The 24,092-nt window shown below is 44.8% G+C and overlaps 1 protein-coding gene and 1 long non-coding RNA gene across 4 annotated transcripts in view; one reads left to right on the top strand and one right to left on the bottom strand.

Moving 5' to 3' along the window:
* Nucleotides 1-24,092, bottom strand: part of LOC146796482 (acyl-coenzyme A synthetase ACSM3, mitochondrial-like) — a 441,567-nt gene that overhangs the window by 99,768 nt on the left and 317,707 nt on the right. For all 3 annotated transcript variants that reach the window (XM_085629083.1, XM_085629084.1, XM_085629082.1), the window contains one exon: nucleotides 5,104-5,231. In XM_085629083.1, the coding sequence (XP_085485209.1) occupies nucleotides 5,104-5,231 (128 nt within the window). The remainder of the gene's footprint in view (nucleotides 1-5,103; nucleotides 5,232-24,092) is intronic.
* Nucleotides 9,178-13,945, top strand: LOC146796485 (uncharacterized). The gene is made up of 3 exons (XR_014969621.1): nucleotides 9,178-9,610; nucleotides 11,320-11,589; nucleotides 12,362-13,945. It is a non-coding gene; the product is annotated as an uncharacterized LOC146796485 (long non-coding RNA).

The raw sequence follows: 24,092 nt of genomic DNA, 5'->3' as shown, positions 1-24,092 counted from the left end.
GCGGCATGCAGCAGTGTGAGGCGTGCAGCAGTGTTTCGTGTAGCAGTGTGAGGCATGCAGCAGTGTGTGGCGTGCAGCAGTGTTTCGTGTAGAATTGTGCGGCGTGCAGCAGTGTGTGGCGTGCAGCAGTGTGAGGCGTGCAGCAGTGTGAGGCGTGCAGCAGTGTGAGGCGTGCAGCAGTGTTTCGTGTAGCAGTGTGAGGCATGCAGCACTGTGTGGCGTGCAGCGGCATGCAGCAGTGTGCGGCGTGCAGCAGTGTGCTGCATGCAGCAGTGTCGTGCAGCATGCAGCAGTGAGTAATGCAGCAGTGTGCAGCAGTGTGTGGCATGCAGCAGTGTGCGGCGTGCAGCAGTATGTGGCGTGCAGCAGTGTGCGGCGTGCAGCAGTGTGCGGCGTGCAGCAGTAGGTGCGGCGTGCAGCAGTGTGCGGTGTGCAGCAGTGTGTAATGCAGCAGCATGCATGGGTGAGTGTGAGAGGATGGCATTTAAGTGCTGTGGGAGAAGACGGCTCACCTGGCAGTGCATAGACAGTGCATTTACGCTTTGCACCCTCTCTGCAGGCTCCGTTCTCGGTCACGAGCTCCGGGTTTAGAGCGAGTGCGTGATCTTCTGGGAGCCCCATGACCGAGCAGTGAGAGAGACTCACTGTTCACACAAGTTATTCACAAGCGCAGTAAGCGCACTCGAGGTGTCGGCGGTCGATGTGAGATGAACTGAAGCCCAGCCATCGCCTGGTTACACCATCTACTATGGGGCAACAAGATGTATGTAGTCTTTTAAGTGATGAAATGCCGACTGGAATTTGCGCCGGACTCTCTGGGGTACAAGTTTCGGGGGGGGGGGGGAGGCTCAGAGTGCTGCCGCTGCCATGGAAAGAGTTAATGTGCGCACGAAAGCGGTATCCGAATTTAGATGGGAGGCTCTTATCACCGGCAAACAGAGCTTCAAGTCTGTAACTTAAAAATAATGGAAGAAAAAAAACGCCTAGGCGTTCAAAGCCCTGCCCCTCGCAGAGCACGGCGTCCAGCAGCAACCACTTCGGCGCAGAGGCTGGGGTCGTTTTATAAGCTGCGCTCTGACTCCATGCCCGCCCTCCTAATGTATTTTGAACAGCTAGTGAAACAAGGAGTAGAAGGAGTGTGAGAGAAAGAAAGGGAGAACAGGCCACAAACGCATGAAGAGCCTGTGTATGCAGAAGACACCTCAAGAAGTGTAGGAGAGCGTGGGTTTGAGGGACGGAAACCTTGAAAAGGCAAGGGAAAGAATTTGTGCTTGAACACCTGAAGTTAACCACATGAGAGATACAGGATAAGTGTGTCAGCTAGCGAGAGAGAGGGGTAGGAGAGAGAGAGAAAGAGAAAGAGAGAGAGGGATGAGTGGGAGAGGCACCCAGATGTGGGGTGCATTTATGTTGTATTGAGTAAGGTGTTATTATGTGGAGTTTGATTATGCTGCAATGAGTGGTATTTTGTGGAATGTAATGATGTATGGTGTAGAATTGTGTGGCATTGAATTATTTGGTATTGTGTGGAATTATGTGGGATGGTTTGGAGTGGTATTATGTGGCATGGTGTGAAGTAATATTTTATGGTGTGGAATTATGTGGCATGTTGAGAAGTTGAATTTATTTTGTGCAATGCCAATTGGTCATGCTTTTGCGAGAGTTAGAGCTATTGGCATTGTAAGTGAAAATGTCTTTTACCCATGTGTTATGGAGTAGAGTGGATATATGTGGTGAGGAGGGGAATTATGTGGGTTGGATTGGAATTGTTTGTTGTGGAATTTTGTAGTGTAGAGTGGATGTGTGTAGTGGAATTATGTGGCATGGTGTGCAGTGGAATTATATGGATATTAATTATGTTGGTTTGAGTGTACTGGAATTATGCAGACTGGGATTATGAGTTGTAAAGACTGGAAGGGCTAGGGCAGTGTTAGCAGAATGGCAAACCCTACTTGATGTGCAACTCACAGCCACTGTAAAATGCAAAAAATATGGTGGCTTTTAAAACTAAATATGCTATATGTACACAGACCAAACATAAGGATGGTTGCATATTTGTAATCAGTAGTTGCACATAATATAATATTTAATGCAAACAATATATCTCTTAACACAGCTGTTTGCTGCGATTCATGAACCACAAACTGTCACACGGCCAAGTGACACTCATAACATGCACTGTTGAAGGCAAACGATCGGACTTTCAGGTACAAACACTTTGATGCTTGCATTTCATTTGTGCCTGACTATATTTGTGTGTGTTAGCTCCATAACACAAAACATGAACTCAAGCACTCATCAAAAATACATTCTTATCATTAGCAAGTCATGTACTCGGCGAAGTTCTGAAAATGCCGCCATTTGTAATGAAGTCTTCCTGTTTTTACACAGGCACTCTTGCAAATCAATTCCAAAATATGCTTTTATCCTTAACGAACGACTTAAAAGTAAATTTATTTCATTTATGTATGCCCTGCATTTCAGGAACATATCTATTTCGTTTGTTTGCACACATACAATATTATAAGCAAGCACGATTTCCAATTTTGAATTAAAGTGAATAGAGCAGTATTGGGCCAATCAGTTTGAAATGAAAATGTTTCTCTTCTGGGCAGAGCATGGTCATTTGGGGCAATTGACAGTGTTTAGAGCCCATTTCCTGTGCATGGTAAGATCTCTGCAGACTATGGAGCCAGCCAGCGTGCTTTCTTTCCACATTGTCACTCTGATGTGCACAACACAGGACTCAAGCTGTCAATCTATGTGTCAAGCACTATTGCTGGTTCACTTCACTTTACAGCACGTGAAAGGAGTGTGTCTTCCTTTCTTATTTATATTATAATTTGCGAGCGTTACCTTGAGATTATGGAGCACGAGTTGAAAGAAAAGAGAGGAAAGAAACAACACCAGGGATTGAGTAGATGGCTCTACAGTTCCTGTCACTGGGTTAGGCAGTGTGATTTAGGAACACATGCCTGCTTGGTACGCCCTGCTGCCCCCGAGTCTTGCTGAAAGGCCTTTGGTGGTGCTATCAGTTACAAGAAAAGAAGAGCTTTATCTGGGGCATACAGGCGCGCCTCTTTCTTCACTCAACAGAGATTTAATGAGGTCTCCTTGTAATCATGCTCAGTAAACAGTGCAGTCTGCGAGTGAAACTCCTGTGTGCTGCGCATCGTAGGAGCGGCTGACCGAAGACAAGAGAGATATCTTTACATATCAAACCCTCTCACCAAACACCAGTCTGAAAGTATGCTATGAAACCCCACAAACCATTGCACTATGTCCTTATCTCATGGTTTATTCAGGAGTTTTGCACTGGACTGCATTTACCCTGCAAAGGACAGTCATACCCAAACAACAGAAGTATTTATTGTTATGTTTAGCATTTGTTTGCGCCTCCCAATATTATACAAATACTGAAAGGGAAACTGCCAACTTTTGACCTGGGGACTGGGTTCGCATCTCCGCATCGGCTCCACCCCTTCGTTTGCTGATTTGTTGTTATCTCCGTTGTTATTGGCGTCATCATTTATGCAGCAAGTCACAACAAGCAGGAAGTGGGATAAGGGAGGGGGTGGCAAATGGTGAGCACTTTCGCCGCGGCTTTGATGTTCTCAGTGGCCGCGTGGCTCACTGGGAACATCAAAGCGTCCGCGAAATGAGCTTTTGTAAACGGGGGATTTGAAAGTGCAAACTAGTGCTTTCAGGCTGCCAAATGGTGCGCGCGCCTGGCGCACATGCACTGTATTTGGAGGCCTGAAAAGCACTAGTTTGCACTTCCAGATCCCCCTTTTACAAAAGCTCTTGCGAGAGCAGCGCTAAAGCGCTGGCTCAGGCAAGACCTAACAATCGTCCTATTTTAATGGTGATGGTGTAGTCACAAGTGTTTATGGTGTATCAAGCTCAACGTAATTTACCAATGACCAAGAAGCCGTGAGCTTTGCAACGCGTAATGCTCTGTCTCAAACCACTGGAATACGCACAAGAGACCCTGTAACTAACGCTACCACCGTATTGTTATCTAAATAGCTGTTTCTGTGTGTCTTTCTCATTGGCAAATTGTTGTTGTAAGTATGGTGGGCAGTGTGAGTTATGGAATGTGTTGTGTGCATTGTTAGCCATGACTGGCAAATTTCAGTGGTTTTAGGTATTTGGGTTAGACACAGTACTCTTTTTTAACTGTGTTTTTTCAGTAAATTTCATTTCTTTTAAATCTTGTACTGAATTCCTACCCATCTTCTGCGCATGCCTTGGTCACTGTGCAGCACAATTTGTGGAGCCTTACGTGTGGTCAGTTCCTGTGCCCAACCTGTCACAAGCACGCAACCAATGCTGCACAGAGGGAACTGGGCACTGGGACTGGCTTGGTTCCAGCACTTCCGTCAGGGGTTGGGTGCAGGGCTTGGTCTGCAGTCATATGCCTCATGAGTAGGGGCATGCAATAACCGTGGCTGGTTAACCCCAGCAGCACAGGCCTTTTACTCTGTGTTGGATTTAATGTCCCTTTTTTGCTATCTATCAATCTATCTATCTATCTATCTATCTATCTATCTATCTATCTATCTATCTATCTATCTATCTATCTATCTATCTATCTATCTATCTATCTATCTATCTATCTATCTATCTATCTATCTATCTATCTATCTATCTATCTATCTATCTATCTATCTATCTATCTATATATCTATCAATCTATTGCACAGACTGAATCCTCCTTTGATCATAATGGCTAGCAAGATCTCTCACTTACACTAAACTAGCACACCAACTACATGTTTCTATGTTCACACAAAATGTAGGCCGATCTATTATGTTATCAAGTTTTGTGGGAATAAGTGATCTCCTCAGCAGAGGAGGCTGGCTCATACATCAGACTGCGCCTGAATAGCATATATAAAACATCAGTACTGCAAAATAAACGTTAGTTCATTTTTACTGTAGATTCTATGACCTCTGGAATTTAAAAAAAACAAATGTATAGCTTTTGTAACCATTGAGTAATATTTCGAATAAATAGGCATCAATTACCAATGCAATCCCTCTTGCCTAATTGGATGTTTTAAAATATTATTCATCAAGAGGTAATCATGGCTGACTTACCCAGAGGAGTTAATGACATCATCGGATCTTCCAACAAACCAGAAGTAGCCATCATCGTCCTTAACCCCTCTGTCTCCTGTTAGATAAAAACTCCCACGAAGTGTCGCATCAGTTTTCTGGGGATCATCCTATGGGCAAGGTTTTGCATTTAATAATTGATAATCAACGTGCACACCATTAAACTAACAGCAGAGAGTATTAGGGCATATTACACTTAGCGTGGAGCAGTATTGAAAAACATACAGAGAAATATCCAAAGAAATTCTTGCATGAAATAGAACATCGAGGTATTTGCCTCCTTCTCTAATTTTAATAGCTCAAATTTGGCCTCACCACAGGCGCTCGCTCTGCTGCCCTCAATGTACCATATTACACTGCACACAGTGCCTGTCCTCCACATTGCCTGTCTCCTTAGGGAATAATCAATTTATGTTTTGTATATGTTTTTATATAGCACAATCATGGCCTGTGTGCATTAGATCACTTTACACTGAAAAGTAAAAGAAATACCAGGTGAAGTAGAGAAATCAGAAAGGTAAAAATACTCAAAAATCTATACAGTGATATACATCATGAGTTTCAAAGGATTCAGGCGGGTAATTGTTCTGAAGTTTAAATTAAAAAATGAATTCCCACCTAAAAGTAAAATACAATATTCTTATTATGAATTAATAATTATTAAAAGTGATTTATAGAATTAATCAAAAGTAATTGAATTGTATTTTAATATAAAAATGTCACATTCATTTTAAAATTAAATGGTGCTAGCATATTTAATAATTAAATAATAAATATGTACTATTTTTAGATTTTTTTTAACATTATATAATTTTAGCAATATTATACATCATGAGTTTCAAAGGATTCAGGGTGTTATCCATGTGGAGCAGCTTATGCAAGAAGCTTCCCTAAGAAGATGTATAGAAGATAGAAATGTTGACACCGCTCTTGCGCAACCTCTACAGTGAATAAACCTCACCTCTCTACTGAAGATTTGTTGCATTATTATTTACTGAACTTCTATGAAAAGGCTACTCTGTTACTCCAAATCTGAAGTGGTGTCTTGATCCTGTGGATATGTGACCCTCGAATCTCTTCTGCTTTTAAAACCACAGGATTTGTTCTCTGCTCTTTTGATTAACTGGGATGCACAGAAGTTGAACGCATAAGCTTTGCCTAATCTAGGATCTTAATGTAGATTCTACCATTCACAGAGGAAAACTTATATAACACTGTGATAAATGCATTAATTCAGTTAATACTGGATGATGGAAATTCTGTTTACCTGTCGCCCCTGAAAATCTTCCCCTAAGGCTTCAGCTCATCCAAAACATGTCTGCCTGTGTAGTGGCAGGTATTGCCAGAAGAGTGCACATCACCCCTGTGCTTAGATTGCTTCCCTGACTGCCAGTTCATACAAGAGTCATGTTTAAGGCCATGACAATTTTGCATGTCTGTCCACACAAAATGACCGGCTTTCTTTGTCTCAAGGTTTGAACTCCATTGCCCCCCTACTCTCAGGCCAGACAAACTGTTGGCCTTTTTGGCCACTGCACTAGATACTGGAATCCTTGCCTTTAACGCTCCCCCAAACCAGAAGTTGCCTCCTTCAGGTGAGGTTGCCTTTTTAATTTATATCTTTCTTTTCCTGTCACCTCAGAACTTTTACTATTTACTGTCTCTCATGGAGCCAAGAAATGTATTTGAATGTAGCACTCTATAAATGAAATGAACATATGTCAGATCCCATTTAGGGGGCCACAGAGTAAGTATAAGGCACTGGGTCTAATCCACAGAGGCTGGGTTGTTTGCCCCTGATATCCTGCCCTATTATGGTTCTTCATAACAGGGCAAAGTAGAATCTCTTCAGAACTTCACTCTCAGTGGTAGCAATGGCGAGCAGTCACAGGCTGCTCAGGGAGTTAGCGTTGGGTTGTGCAAACTCAGAACTCAAAGGCCACCTAGCAGTGCAGTAACTTATTGTCCAACTCAGTGCTTTACTTTGATAAAGGTAAGTACTTTAATACACAAACAGGCACAATTACTTTACTGGCGCTTGGGCTACTGCGTCTTGGGCCATGGCCAGCTTTACCTCTTCCTACTGGTTGTCCCTCCTTGGTACTAAGCAGGTCCCCCTTTTGGGTTGGTTCTAGGGCAGGTGCTCAGGGGGCAGATTACCGCTGGTGATATTTCGAGCATTCAGTTATTTAAAAACGGTTCCTGTTTCTTGCCACAGCAGAGGTACTTTAGCCCTCTTTCAGCAGCCAGCGGGGACTCGCAGCACAGATCCTTCTCGAGCCCTCTGGTGGGAAGAGAGATGCCAACTGAAGGTTTCTCACACAATCAGCATTGCTATGATAGGCACAGAGGAGATCTTCGCCCGGAAGTTCTTGCAAGCATTCAAGACTCATACAGTCCTTCAGTTGACAACGAACCAGTCTCTGCAGTGCCATAACCTCACCTCGAGCAAATTAAGTCAATACTACTGTAGAATGTGTTATTTTTTTCTACATTTAAAATAAATATATCAAATTAATTTACGTTAATATTTAACACAAAAATATTTGTACTATTTGTTCGAGCTAAACAAACATTTTTACTTTTTACCGTACCTTATCATAGGTAGGCTCCACAGTCGGGTTTGAGATATCCCTATAGTAATGTATAAGTCAAAGTTTATTCAACATTATAATAAATGAGGCAAAATGTAGCTTTCGCACTGCAACACCAGAAAAGCACCAGGCCAGGGGTGACAGTAATATAAAAAATTATGTTTATTTAGGGATATGGCACACTTTTTAATGAAGAACAACATAACAATGGTACAGCACTATTAGCTTAATTTTAAATTACATTTCTCAATTCATTTAAATATATTAGGTTAAATAATAATTTTTCTGAAGATTAAACTAAAAAATAAATTCCCACCTACAATAAAATAAAATAAAATATTTTCTTATTATGCATTAATAATTATTAAAAGTGATTTATAGAATTATTCAAAAGTAATTTAATTATATTTCAATATAAAAATGTTACATTCATTTTTAAATTAGAAGGTACTAGCATATAAAAAAATAAAATAATAAATCTGTACTATTTGTAGACATTCTTTAAGCTTAAATCATTTTTATTTAAATGTTAAACTATTTTAAATAATATAATTTCATTTAACATTATTTCCTTTGGGGTTTTCTTTTCTGTCCCTACTTCTATTATTTCCTAGTGACGGTGTTGCAGTATCAGTCGTTGGCCTTGTGTTGTGCTCATCTTACTACTGTTTGATTCTTAGCAGTAGTTACCTGCACTCAGAGATACGGCTCCACATCCTTTTTCAGGGGGTGGAGACATAAGTCTATACTTTTGAGTAACTTTACACTCAGATTTTGTGAACAGCCAAAAGTAGTAACGTTATTTAAAAAGTGTATAAGTAAATTATTCACAAGTGTAAATTACCTTTGTGAATAGACCAGTTAGTCTTACTAAGCGGTCAATTAGGATGGCGGTCGGAAAACCATTCCGACCGCCGCAGACGCGGATATGAACCGTCCGCATGTCCCGCGGCAAAACCGGTGGTCCGATTAGGATTAACCGCCAGAAAAATCAGACCGCGGCGGAACGATGCCACGAAAGACCGCCAGTAGCGAGGATCAAGTGAAAATCCATACGCAGCGGTAGGATTCGCGGAGGAAAAACCCAAAACCGCCGCACGGTCAGCGGATTGGCCGCACGTGAAATTAGGATACCATAGAGGTGACAGTGGAACGATCCGCTGTTTCCGACTGCCGCAATCGCAACCAGTGATGAATGGGAGAGCCAGCGGAAGGTCGGTTGTATACCCACCGCCGCAGCCGTTCCGGAACATTTATGGCGGTCAACCAAAAAAACACACAACATGCCCACCAAGTTAGGGTGACCAGGCGTCCCAGAATTGCCCGGACGATTCCGGTTTTTCACCAGCTGTCCCGGCAGATTTAATGAAATTTAGCTCCTGTCCCCGTTTTTATTGCGGGTTCACTGAAAACGGTGGGAGTTGCTTTATTGTGTTGTACAAAGCAGGGATAGTTATCAGTTGTTTCAAGAATGCAATTTAATTACCAGGCAGGCTACTGGGTTTAAAAAATTGCATTTTATGTATGTTCTAACCTCCTGGTCTGTAATTCTCTGCTGAGTAGCGCTGTGGTTCTGTCTGCGCGCCTGAAGTGGTGTATAACTTGTAACATCCAAACATCTAACACCAAGCTTGTGGGGTGCACTTCAATGACCATATCTTCTCTGTTCTACAGGGGACCAAGAATTGACTACTGCAGATGACAACACCAACCTGCAGAGCCAGTCTCCCTCCCCCCGGATCATGGACTCTCGGATGCAGACTCCCTAAATTCCCCGGATGTGGAGCCAGGAGCCGGCCCATCAGGCCTGCCAGGGCACACCAGGTCCCCAGCAGAAGTAACATGTAGGGACAGTTTGATCTAAAGTAGTTGTACATGTGTCCAGTTTCTACACAGTGAGTACCCCCAAAACAGATTCAGACTATTTCAATGCCAAAAGGTACATTCCAACATCTTGTGTCACCAGCCCTGAGAGTAGTTGACACAGCACATGAGTGAAACAGCAACACTGCTGGCTTATACGTAGCTGTTGTACATGCCACACCTTCTTGCGTAAGTCGGACAGGGCACACATTAACAACACAATGAGCACAGTGTGTCCACAAAGATCAAGTATGTGCAGGAGCTCAGCAATGTACACTGTGAAATAGGCATATTATGTAGTCAGACCTTCATTACTGTGTGTTGCTTAGCCATCTCACACATTGAAATGTGCACATATCTGAGAGTCCATCACAACAGTATAAGTGACATGTGAGGGGGTACATGCCAATGCATGTAATCCTGTGCACTGACATGGCATGTGTAGTCATCAGTGAGTTAAATGATGTAACACTAGCATTGGTTTGCACTATCTGATGGCATGATTCGTAGTAAGTGTCCACTGTTCAATGTTGAGTACTGGCCATTGCCTTTGCTACAGCATGATGTGTCCATAGGTGCCATAAGCGTGCACCGCCACAGCAATCACGGCCATAGGCAACAATGTCAAGCGGCCAAATCTTAGTAGCGACCGCCTGGCCCCTGCAGTATGTGCCTGAGAGTGTTTGTTTGTGTGATACACTGCCTAGCATGCTGACTTCAGGAAAATGGGGGTTGTAGCTTAATTTACACATTTCCCGGGCAGCATTTTACGATGGGAGCGACATGCAGTGTTTTTGCAGCCATAAAGTGACACTGCAAGTTTAGAAAGTGGAAGTCAGAACAGACATTGCCTGTGCTAATGGCTGTTTGAGTCCATGAGGTTTTCACATGTTCATTGGTGATATTACAAAGACTTTCCGTCCAGAGGGTACTGACAGAAGTGTGTTTGACTTTGTATTGCCAGCATAGATCTGTGAGCAGTATGCACAAGAGTGAAATGCCTGAGGGTGCCACTCTTGGTGGAAATTCCCATATGACACAGCAGATTGTTGTGCTTCAGACACCTCCCCTTCTATTATTTTCATTATGTGTACTGACTCGCATGTGTAGGCACTGTTTACCCTCTCATATTGTACATGCATGTGACTGTTCTGGTGGCCCACGTTAAACCTCAGTGTGAGCCCCCCTGGCCTGCACGGTTCCTGCCCAATTTGACAGGGAGCCATCACTGAATGGAGTGAGACATGTGTTCTGCCACACTATTCCTCAATGAGCTATCTTATGCCTGTGGATTGCACAATACAGACCTTGTGAGAAGGGTGTGAGGATGTTAGATCATGTCCCTAAATGTGACCTCCATGACACAGTGAGCCTTTCACAGCTCAAGGACATTGAGGGGTATGCATTGTTGGACACAGTGACTCAGCCCCAAACATCATTTACAATGTGATGTATGTCTTGCTCCCTCCCAAACTGCATTGCAGATGTGGACCTTCTTCACATTGCTTTCTGTGCTGGCATTCTGCATGTGCATGAGATGGCCAGGTACTGTGTCCATCCTCATACCTGCATGCATTTGGATTTGACTGTCTTATGCTAATGTACTCCGTGTCATGCTGTATGGCCCCTGCTAAACATGTCTGAATAGCTGTGCTAAGTTTGTGCATGCTCCTGTACTGAGACACAGTGGTACATAACCCATTGTTACTGAAATTTCCCGCAATTTCTCCCATGCCTGCAGCTTAAAGTCCACCAGCATAAGGCTTTATGGAGGGCCATTGCACGCAAGGTGCGGGCTCCTGGTGTCTCCAACCGACGTCACACACACTGTCACAAGACATGGGATGACATCTGCTGAATGACCAAAACGTGGCAGAGATGATGCTGGGGCTGCTTCCTCGAGGTGGCAGGTTGGCGCGCAGGAGCATGACACCAATAATGGCCTGCATCTTGGTAGTGACACAGCCAAAGCTGGATGGACGTTTGAGGGCCCATCAGCAGCAAGTTGGGGGTGAGTATTCTGCGAAGGGTGACTTTGGGTGTGAGTGACTGCATGACTCCCAACCCTGAGCCAGTGCGAAGGTCGGCAATGTTTCTAGTGTGATGCTATGGCTTGTAAGTGGCCTCTGTGTTGAGTGCAGCTGTCATGCATTTACGCCACATGTACTTTCTCATGCGTTTGATGTAATGGCCCTTGACATTGCATGCTGAGATGTGGTCTTATGTCATCTGCTGCATTAGGGGAGTCATGGACATCACTGGGCAGTGAACGGCAGTGTGCCTCATCTTAGTGTGCTTTCATCGATGTGTGCAGTGCCTGACCTCGAAATTGTGAGGACTACACATCTGACGCCAATGTGCACCTGTAGTTGTGCTTCAAAGCACAACATGGTGGATAGCAGGAGCTTATGGCCATTGTAAAAGGACATTTGGGAGGCCGTATCTGTGTTGTCCCCTCAAAGTGACTACATATGTGACTGTGACAACATGTTGAGTTGTACATCTTTTTCACCTACAGGCACGTAGGTATGCTTACAGGAATCTGTATGTCAGGTTACATGGAGGCACAGGCAAGCCATTTGGTGTGTGAACATTCCATGGGTCATTAATGCCAAGTATGCATGTTACCATGCATCTTTAGATTTTTGCATAAAGGTTGCACATGCAGACTGCAAAGGGTAGGGGTGCATCATGGGGGTATCATCATCTTGTTTTGTGCCGTGTTTGCATATGATGTTTGTGAATATGGCACTAAACTAAACCTATGTCTCTGTCTCTTGCAGCATCTACCGAGGGCACAGAAGGACAGGGGACGGACACCCGTAGTGAAGCTTCGGGCACGACTGCTACGCATGATCTCAGTGACACTGATGTGACCAGAGCCTCTGAGGGGGACAGGAGTGGTGCCCTTCAAGAATCACGCTCAGAAACACCAACCTCAACATCATCTGACGCCAACGGTGACTCCACGATGTTGGCCGGCACAGGGAGTGGGAAATCTGCCTCTTCTTCCAGCACGCATCGTCCAGTGCCCACCCTCCCGGATACTAACACTAGTGCTGCCCGTGCCCGCAGCAGTAAGAAGGGTAGAGTGTCCTTTCCTCCAGGCACTGCTGCCCCTGCCCCTGTCTCACTGCTGACCTCAGTGTTGAGGCTGTGAACCTTTTGCACCAGCTGTTTGTGGGTCAGACTACTCTCCTGAATGCCCTCCAGGATCATGACAAGAAGTTGGCACAGGTAGTTGCCTTCATGGAGGGCATTCATTCTGACGTGGGTGGGCTATACAGAACTGTCAAGTCTTTGTCCTCCACGGTAACAGCAGCCATTCAGCTGTCACAGGCTCAGAGTACAGCTCCAGTCCCTTCGGCACCCATCCTGCCAGTGGCAACATCTGACTAGAGTGACCACACACCACAGCCCTCAGGCTCCAAGTACTCCACACGAAGCACAAAACAACAACTCCCACCCACACCCCTGTGAAGCTGGGACAGGAAGGCATTGTGGGAGGTTCACCTGCTCAACAGGGGATGGAGGGGTAAAGGCAAGGCCAGGCCAAGCGCACCAGCAGATCACCGGAGGAAGGGCCACCACCTGCACCTGATGCACCTTTGGTGGAGAGTGAGGCTGTTGTGCCCGCCCCACTTCCCACTCCTACTACAACAATTATTCCCTTTCGAATCCCTAAGAAGTGGAAAGGCAGCCCTCCACAGTCTCCCTCACACACTGTGTCTCACAGCAGCATGTCTCCGCCTCCCCGTGCCACCGTGCCACCATGCCATCCGATCCTAGCAGCCCTCCTGCTCCCAAAGCCACTGATGCCTCTACCTCAGCTGGTCCTTCCTCTCTCAGGTCCAGTCCTCCAATCGTCCCCGACAATCAGCCACCTCCCAGTTCAACTGACAGCCAGGTCTGAGGCAAAGTCACCCTCCCAAAGCCATCTCTCTCCCAGCGGTGCCTGGACTGCCCATCTGTATCCCCCGAGCTGTGTTGCTTCCCATGGCAGTGTACGATGTCACCCATTCCCTGTGCAGGTTCTCATGCACACATGTCCCTCCTCTGCATTATGGACTGGCCACTGGCCTTGGTGTTTGTAACTTTGGATGGCCATTCCCTGTGCAAGTTCTCATGTTCACATGTCCCTCCTTTGAACTATGGACTGGCCACTGGCCTTGCTATTTGTAACTTTGGATGCCCATTCCCTGTGCAGGTTCACATTCACACATGTCCTTCCTTTGAACTATGGACTGGCTACTGGCCTTGCTGTTGTCTACTTTTCACGTCTATCTTGGTGATATGTAATAAAGACAGTTACTCCTGTTGTCTGCTTTGTCAGTGTCCTTGCTAAATAAAAGTTTATTTTGTATGGGTACGGTTGCCTTTGACAAATACTCTGTATGCCACTTTAACATTGCCAATTGCTTCTTTTACTTTTTCAGGGTTTGCCAGTGGTGAGGGGCACTTTAGTTCTTCTTAATTCTGAGGCTTGAGGGTGCACTGATGGGTGTTTGTGATGATCTACTATTACCAGACTCATCATATGGCCATGTTTGCTAAATTGTACACATACCATGTTATGATGCAATACCATAACAAAGGTAAATTCTATCCACAGGATTACTTGCGGGCTGGCCAGTGTCCATCATATCTGTGTGATCTTTCTTGATGTGTGAACAGCAGTGTTGATGTATGGTCATCTTGTGATGGCCTGTCTTCCTGTCACATGGGTACATTTGGATGTGTGCACTTGAGTGGTCATAAAGTGTGAAGGGGTGACTTTGTCAGTAGTGTTGATGCGTGTGTGTGCCCCTGCAATGCCAACTGCACACATGTATAACCCAGAAGCTGAGTGCCTGATTGTTTCAATTGTCTGCCATGTGCTTCATGTTGTGGGCACATGTAGGAGTTGTAGTTGGGGCACTGTGCAGTGTGTGGGTGTGCCCTTGCACTCCTGGGGGACACCTACTTGTTGTTGCTGCCAGTTGTGAGTATGCAGAGTGTGTGACAGCCAAGTCTGTGTTGTGTTTTGTTGATCAGCCATGTGTCTTGTTACTGTTTGTGCTCACTGTGCAGACCTGCTCAATCACACTGACATAATTTGTTAGTTTTCTTATGCATTGCTGTCATTTAACCCATTTTTGTCTCCAGTATGGTATGTGGAGTCATGCCATCCCCTATAGGTGCTTCTGATGCCTACACGTTGTGAGTGACTCCTCTATGTGTTTGTGTACTGTACAGTCCTCGCCTGTCCACTACTGAAGTACACACCACTTCAATCTCATGTCTTCCACCCCATGGCTTGTGTTGGAAATGGCCCTTTTTGCAGGGTTAAAGAGAAGTGACCTCTTTGACGGCCTATATTTCTTTCTTTTCCTGGCAAATACTCTAATTAAATCTTAATAAACATGCGCACCTACAGTGATGACCCCTAAATACAATGTATACACACACAATTATTTACTTTTTATCTTTGTTTATTTTTGTTTGATAAGCAAGAGCATTTTTTTGTATCAAAAAGTGATTATAGACATTTCATTTCAGTATTATAATTTCTAATGATTCCCAAATATACTGAAAAACAAATAAGTACAATTGGACATATTTAAAATGACATGAACACAAAATATTTAGCTCCTCGATAGGCCAATTAAATCCCTACATTCATATCTTGCATACTAATCTTGCATACAAACACTCATACCACAAACAAATCACTGCAAAAGAGAAAAAAAAACAATAAGAAAATGTACAACTGGGAAGATCAATTTGTCTAAAAACAATCAGAAAATTTTCATATTTGACTGTAAAGTTTACAAAAACAGACTTGATATCCTCTTATTCTTTAGTCTGAGTATGTCCAGATAAGCTTTCTTGTCCAGTTGTAGCGAAGCTGGTCTACGCACGTTTCGGTGAGAGATAATTTAAATTCACCTTCATCAGGACCAATAAAGAGAGAAAACTTTTCTGTGCACAAGCGAGGGGACATTGCATGCGCCGTATTATCCAAAGTCGTCAAGTCCAGCCTCGAACTTGACGACTTTGGATAATACGGCGCGGCATGCTGATAATTAAGAATCAACATTTCACAAACTCCCTTGGACCTGTAATTGACACATGCAATGGCCGTGACAACAGCCACAATTGAAGATTAAAAATATCTTCTGTCCATATATTTTCTTACGAAGGCATCCCTCGAGTACAAAACAACTTTATTTGGAGATAACATATACAGGCCTGTCCATACCTATACTTCGTGGCAAACTAACAGTCTGTAAGATTAATCCAACAAGAGATCCACCTCACTCTGAAAGAAGAGTCGCTGAGGATTGTAACAAAATTATAAAAGCTTGAAAATACGACTTACCCCTAGCAGAGATCTGTATGCAAGATATGAATGTAGGGATTTAATTGGCCTATCGAGGGGCTAAATATTTTGTGTTCATGTCATTTTAAATATGTCCAATTGTACTTATTTGTTTTTCAGTATATTTGGGAATCATTAGAAATTATAATACTGAAATGAAATGTCTATAATCACTTTTTGATACAAAAATATGCTCTTGCTTATCAAACAAAAATAAACAAAGATAAAAAGTAAATAATTGTGTGTGTATACATTGTATTTAGGGGTCATCACTGTAGGTGGGCATGTTTATTAAGATTTAATTAGAGTATTTGCCAGGAAAAGAAAGAAATATAGGCCGTCAAAGAGGTCACTTCTCTTTAATATTTTGTTTTTTCCCCCCTGTTGAGCCTAAAAGTCTTTTTGGGGAAAACCTTTTCTTACATATACCTTTTTGCAGGGTTATCCTCAAAGTTTTTGCTTCCTCCTCCTACTTTTTTCCTGACCCGTGGTTGTTGGCTTTAGGACTCTGGGCACTTTACCACTGCTGATCAGAGCTAAAGTGCATATGCTCTCTGTGTAAATTGTTATTGTGATTGGTTATCCATGATTGGCATATTTGTTTTACCAGTAGGTCACTAGTAAAGTGCACTGAGAGTGCCAGGGCTGGTGATTTAAATACTACTAGTGGGCTGCAGCACTGATTGTGCCACCCACATGAGTAGCCCTAAAATGGTGTCTCAGGCCTGCCACCACAGTGCCTGTGCGCAGTCTGTGAACTGCCATGTTGTCCCAGACAGTGTACACACTTGCCAGGCTTGACCGTTCCCTTTTCTTACACATTGGACACCCCTATGGTAGGCCCAAGGTACCCCCCTGGGCAGGGTACAGTGTATGTGAAAGGTAGGACATGTACTAGTGTGGGTAACATGTCCTGATAGTGAAATACTGCCAATTTCGGTTTTCACTATTGAAAGGCTATCTTGCCTATAGGATAACATGGGGAATGCTGTGTAACATGTTTACCTGCATATCTTCCCATAACGGCAAGATAGACATATGGAATCTGGTATCCCTGAACTCAGAATTTAATAACATCTTTTAGTGAAGATGGTTTTTAAATTCTAAGTTTGGAAATAGCACTTTTAGAAAGTGGCTATTTTCTTGTTCAGCCTTTCTGTGTGCCTCTGCCTGTTTGTGGATTGACTATCTGGTTCGTGAGTGACAGGGTAGCACCTGGGTCTGAATAGGCCTGTGCCTGCCTTCCACAATGCTGGCTCCAACTCCTGTGGTGCGTCTGATGGCCCTGGCCCGCACTCACAAAGGAAGAAGATGTGCACTGGCAGAGTGCACCCAGAACTGGTTTGGACTGGGCCCAGGACCACTCACACAGGAAGAACAAAGACTTTGGGGTATAAAAGTAGAGCTGACACCCTTGTAAAATTAGATTAGGAAACTTCGTGATCAAGAAGGAATCCCTGCCAAAGAAGAACAGCCAGGAAGACTGAGAACAGTGCTGCCATTGCTGAGTCTCTGGGAGCTGACCTGCAGTTGCTGTGATTGCTGAGGAAGAGGACCATGGGACTGTCTGCTGTGTGCTGTTCCCCCTTACTTGAAGAGGAGCTGTGCTGTGTGCTTTGCCCCCTCTGAAGCCCCCCTATCTCCAAGGACCTGGGAAGAGCTGGCCTTCTGTTGAAAACTTAGGGATACAAAGGTTTTGCAGACTTCTACAATCAAGAGGAATCTCTGCCAAAGAAGATCAGCTGAAGAGGCTGAGAAGGAAGACTGCCCTAGCTGTGTGTTCTGGGGCTGACCTGCAGTTTGCTGTTTCCACTGAGGAGGAGAAAAGGGAAATTTACTGTGTGCTGTGTCTCCCCATCTGCTTGAAGAAAGGACCTGGCTGTGTGATGTGTCCAAAAGTCTCCAAGGGCCTGAGGAGAGCTGGCCTCCTGTTCCAGAAACACAGGGATATAAAAGTTCCCAAGAGATCCCAGAAGCGTTGTTTGTATGAGCTTATTTCCAGCTGGTGTGCTAAGTGGAGCCTGTGTTGCTGAGGAGGGCTTTTCCTTCGTGTTCCACAAAGTGCTGTGTGCTGAGTTCACCGCCGCCGGCCTGTGAGCCCAAAAGCGCTGTGTGTGCTGCCGGTTTGTGACCAAGAAAGAAGCTCTGTGTACCGGTAAATCACCGCCGCCGCCCTGGGAACCTCGGGAGCACGGTGCCGAGTCACCACCGACATCATAGGGAAGCCGCGCTGTGATTGGTGGCAGCGCGGGGTGTTGCCCGGCAACAAGGGGGGCTCGTTCACAAGCGGATCCAGGAAGCGTGAGGTGTCCCGACTCTGCTCCCGCCATCAGCTGCTGCCGGTGTAGAACGAAGAGAGACTGCGCTTCCCCCCCAGGTAACCACTCTGATCAGGGAGTGTGGCATTGTTACCGTCTGGAAATCCCATTGCTAACAGCTTGCCAGTGTGTGAGCCTCCCCACCACTTCATAGTGTGACACTATGCTGAGTGAGGCTGATCTGTGTACAGGATCAACGTGCTACTCAGGACAGTTTCCCAATCAATGTGTTATTTTCTTGTGCTGGTTTGCTGTTGTGGTTGCTCATGTGCAGTGCAGATGTTTGGGCAGCACAGTCCTCTGGTCATGTTGTTTGCACCTGGATGTCCCAGAGTTGTGCATCTGTGGGTGATAGCTAAGCTGTATTTGTGTTTGCTGAGGTACTGCTTCCCTTCCTGAATGGGATGTTCTCTGTGTGCTGTGATGATTTGTGTTGTAAGAGTACATGGTGTGGCACTCAGATGTGTGTGCTACTGATTTGGTTGGTGTGCACACACACTGCTTGGTGTGCATGAACTGTTGTCAGTGTATGTTGCCTTGTACTTGCTTGCTGTCCATCCCCCTGATGTTCAGCTGAGTTTGCAATGTGATGTATTGGTCTGTGCATCAGTTGTGTACGTATGCAGTGTTTGGCCTTCTGACAGCTGCTGTGTGTGTGATGTTCTATTTGCATGACGTTGTGTGTGAGTAGTTATTGCTGTGGGATACATTCAGATGTGTGTTGAAGGTGTTATGTGCATTACTTGTGTATCTGTCACATGCAGCAAGGTGGATTCGTGTTGCTGGGCTTGTTTTGGGTGTAAATTGGTGGTTTGTCCTCCTATTGTTTACCTGTCACTTTTCAGGATTGTGCATGTGCATGCTTGTGGTACAATATGGCACCTTGTCCACTTGATGGGTGGTGCGGTGTCTCTGTTTGTGTTAAATGATTGTCCCATTGATTCCAGTTGGTGTTCATGATTGATTTTTGAATTTGCAGTTCTTGTTTGTGTTGGGATATGGTGTCTGTGCTTTGGCCCTGAGTGACAATGTTGTGTGCTCCTGTTCTGTCTAGGGTCACATTGCCTGTCCACTGTTTGGCTGCCCATGTGTGGGCTTGCTGTACTTCTGTGTATGTTGTTTATGAGCTTTATGTTTGGCTATTGGTTTGTGTCAGCATTGGTTCAGGCAATCCTATGTGTGAGTATGATGTTTGTGGATGCACCCCAGGGAGTATGATTAGTTGTCATTGAACTCACAGAACACCATTTAGACCATTATATGTGTTTCTCACAGGTGTTGAGTGCTGCAGGTGTGAGGTGGGTAGAGGATGGGTATGTGTGAAGGTCCTACTTGTGTTTGACAGTCAAGGAGTGTGTCAATGGGCCATGTGTGTTGTACTGATGAAATACACATGTCAAGTAAGTTGAGAACAATGTGTGGCTGGTCACAGTATGACTTCAGACACTTCCTATCATTCCTGTGCCTATACATTGCTTGCCTTGATGTCTCCCTGAGTTGTTGCACAGATGTCACTTTGGTTTAATTTCACTCACTGTGCAACCCATGTCTGATTTGATGGCCTAAGGGTGGTGTGATATGTTCTTTCGCTTGCATGTGATGTACAGATGCTATGTGGCTTGCTCCATGGTTTTCCAGCACTGCCCACTTCACTTTTGGCTGGCCCATTCATTGCCCTCCATTGCTGGTGCCCTATGGTATGAGTAGGTATGAGTAGGTTTCTGGGTGTCAGTGTTGGGTGTTTGTGTGTGACTTGACAGGTTGGCAGTGTGAACTGTTCAGTGAATGTTCATAGGCAGTGTGGGTCTTCATTTTGTGACTATACTCAGTTTGCTTGACATGAGTGGGAGGGAGGTGTGAGGAGGAGGGTTGTCCAGCCCCAAAACTTCTGTGCAGGGTGTTTTTCTTCACCCCACCTTCCAAGACAGGCTCCCTTGTCCTTTGGTGTGTGAGGTGCAGGGTCTGGCTACACCTAGCAGATGAATTGTGCGGGGGGCACAGGAGGAGTACACAGCATGTTCCCAAATGGGTGTGGCAAGTGTAGTGTGTGCAGGGTGGAGGTGGAGCCCTGTAACACTTTGTGGAATGCCCATGCCTGGCGCAAGACCGGCCTACTACATTGTGCACTGGTTTTCCCGCGTCTTGACCGCTGCAGTGACGAGACCGGGACATTGCAGTGATTTCGCTGTTGATGTGTGACCCGGATGCGAAGGTGTGGGTTTCTGACAAGTAGGACATGTGTGGGTACACTGGGGGATATGTTCCCGTCCCCACCAGAGAGTCTGTTGTGGACAGGAACCATATACCAGCACAGGGCTGCGTGCAGAGTGGTGTATTTGCGTACCTGTGGCGTTGTCAGCGACGGTGCATTATTTGCTGGTAGTGGATCAGGTACAGCACCGGAATGGCTTGAAGAGCTGGATCCATTGCGGTCCGGACCGGGTGGAGGGGACCGGGAGTCTGGTTTCGTGCTCCGCTGTCGTGCTTCTGCCGTCTTCGGGTGGGTGGTTTCTCTGCTGCGGTGTGATGGGCTGTTTGGGGGATCTTGATTTGTACGGCGGACAGGATGTCATTCCACACAGCGGTGGGTCTCTATTGGCTCCCTCCGCCGCAGTGGCGGAGGCAAATTTCTGGCGGTTCACATCGCTCCGCGGCGGACGGAAAATGGGCTATGTTTGCCCATTGTAATATGGCGGCCGCGAAAACCGCTGCTGGAGTGCGGAAAAGGTTGTTTTCTTCCAGCACCACGGTTGTGCCTTTGCCCGTCATCCTAATGAGCCCCTTAGTTCTTCCTAGCATAAGGGACACATTGTCCTAGTTTGCCTTTCAAAAGTTGCTTCACCTGCAAAATATGGGTGTGGGTGAAGGGTGTTGGCATTGTTTATAGATTATTTATTAAAATCTTATTTTACTTAATGGCTCATCTTATCCAAGCACGAATCTTGCTACGTCAGTCTAAGATGTATATGACCACTACCACCTATATAGATAACTCTAAAAAGACGCTAAAATGTCTCTCATGGAAAGTTAATGGTTATTAAGATTAGAAGGGGACTGCTATTAAGAAAGCTAAGCAATGTGGAACTGACATTATACTACTCCAAGAAACCCATTTGATGAAGAATGGAATAAGTGCCTTCAGCAATACAGCTTAACAAAAGCATATACTGCTGGATTCCACAGGGCTCCAGAGAGTGTCAACCTTGACCTTGGTGATCAATGCACTTGAAAGACAAACTTAGACAAAACGTTCTGATTTCCGGGCCCCATAAATTTGTCTCTGTGTTTTCCCCATCTCCACTCTCTCAAGCATTCCATCTCACTTCAGTACTGCCATACTAAATGCCACATAGGGATTCATAATTATAGGTCAAGACTTTAAAGGTAGATCGCTTTGCGAATAGTTAAGAGGAAGGAAGCCTATTAGCATGTTGGTTCAGTCGTGGATGAGTTGGAGGAAAGGATGGCGTGACGTGAAAGGTGAAGAGTGGAGAGTAAGGGAATGTATTGCTTGGTCTGCTAGAAAATAGCAGGGTGGGTGATGTTATGAAAGGAAAAGCATCAGAGCAAAGTTCCACAGCTCCCTCGGAGTTGGTTATACTCTATCAGAATGCATTGGAAACATTTGAAGGAGGAATTTGGAATTCAAACACTGTAACTGTTTAGGAAAAACTTCATAGAGTCCTGGTTGATGTGGCCCGGTATAGAGGAAAAGATTCTAAGGCACCTGGGTCTGGTGTGAATGTCAAACCAAACACCCATTTCTCTGCGAGGTGGGTGAAAAGACATGGGTATCTCTGAGACCATGTTTGAGCCTTATTTGAAATGTATATACCTGCTGAAACGTTTGTTATACATTTAATGATTTGAAGTATGAACAGGCCTCTGAGTTCTAAGACGGACAGTTGGTGGAAGCTGTTTGTGAGGTGCTCCATGAATAATAAACTCACCTTTCCTCTGATGTTTTGGTGTCTTCTGTAATCACTCTTTTATACTTTCAAAGTAAATCTAAGGTGATTCCTCTCCGACACATTTGTGCTGAGAAGAAGCATAGGACAAGGGTGCCTGTAGTCACATCTGCTCTTTGCTCTGGCAGTTGAACCCCTGGCTCAGTTACTCCGACAGGATACCTGCATTGCTGGCTTCAGATGGTCCAGGGAAACTGATTATAAGGTCTCCCTATACGCTGATTACCATTTGCTCTACATAAGTAATCCTGAAAGCATTCATATGGAGCTGTGGAGCTCCTCAGGTGGCCTTCAACAAATGGCGTAAAATCGACATATGATGACTGATTTGCAATGATCGACCAAGTAATATGCGATTTTGTAAAAGTGGTTTGAAGATCTAAGTTGGTCATAAAATCAATAAATGCAGAAACTAAGAGGCGCAGTGCTTTGGGGGTCTGAGCCATTAACACAGTGTCATCCGCATATAAGTGTGTGGTTAGGGGATTCCCTTTAACAGATTGAACGTCACTAGTTATCGAAACTAGAGCCGGGATCAAATCCTTATTATATAGTATAAACAAGAGTGGGGCAAGCACACAACCTTGTCGAACACCCCTGCCAATCTCAATGTCCCTAGACACATTTCTGTTTTCATTTAATCTAACTCTAGCTCTCATGTCTTTATGGAGATAAGCAAGAAAATGGACATGGGAGGCATCCAGACCCTTAAGCAGCAGCATGTGCCATAATTTAGTTCGATTAACATAGTCGAAAGCGGCGCTTAAATCCATAAAGGCCATGTATAAAGGCACATGCTTTATAAGAGTGCATTTGTCTATTATCAAATTCAAATTGGCACATTGCTCAATTGTCCCAATACTACTTCTAAATCCGTGCTGATGGATTCTGTTTGGGCCCACTCCTGAATTCTATTGTAGGTTACACGTCCCAGGATTTTAACAGCTTTATCGATCAATGAGATTGGTCTATAGCAACTGGGATCTTCACCATTACCCTTCTTGAATATAGGGACAATAATAGAAGTTGCCAAGAATCAGGAATATCTGTATGTGCTAAGTTATCAAACACATTAGTTAAGATGGGGGACCAAAGTTGGATATTAAGTCTGAATAAGTTGATTGGTACGCCGTTGGGCCCCGGAGCATTACCTCCCATGCTTTGGGCTTCTTCCACCTCATCCACTGTCACCCTAATTTCAATTAGTATCCTACTATGTATAGCAAAGATATCCTTGATTGGGAGACCACATAAACCTTGCTAAGATGATCTTCCCAGGATTCACTAGTAATATGGCTGGAGATTGGGGGGGAACTGTCAGACTTTTACATCTCATATCACAATAGCATCTATCTGGGCCTCCAAAAGAAACCTTTTCTTGCCTTCTGTCTATGTAGAATGCACTTTCAGGCTCTTGCTTATGTTTACCAGATATGGATGCATTTCCTTGCATTAAAGTCACTCCATTGCTTACCTGTGACCAACATTTTAAACTAAAAGCGATTTGTGTGCTTTATCACGCCTATTATTATGTTGACTACGGGGCTTATTTAGAGTTTGGAGGAGTGGGAGCGCCGCCCTAATTCAGCACTGATCCCATCCACCAAAAGCACAATTCCCCCACTTGATTTAGAGCCAGGGAAAATATAAGGTGTACTCGAGCAGAGCCTATGATGGCTCTGTCGCTTTAAATCTCTTACCTGGTGGCCCGTCTGCCAAAGGGCACCAGGTCACAGGGACTGTTAACTGAAAGAAGGACAGCACTCATTTTTTCCTGCCATGTCCGGCAATGGGTAGGGAAAATGTAGAAGTGCCCCTAAGCACCAGGAGAACACTCCCTGCACTTTTTGGGACATTTATGTTTTTT

The sequence above is a fragment of the Triturus cristatus genome, chromosome 10, assembly GCF_964204655.1.
Source record: "Triturus cristatus chromosome 10, aTriCri1.1, whole genome shotgun sequence".
NCBI classification, from domain to species: Eukaryota; Metazoa; Chordata; class Amphibia; order Caudata; family Salamandridae; genus Triturus; species Triturus cristatus.
Note: the sequence above shows the minus strand (reverse complement) of the source record. Positions and strands in the feature narration are given on the sequence as shown.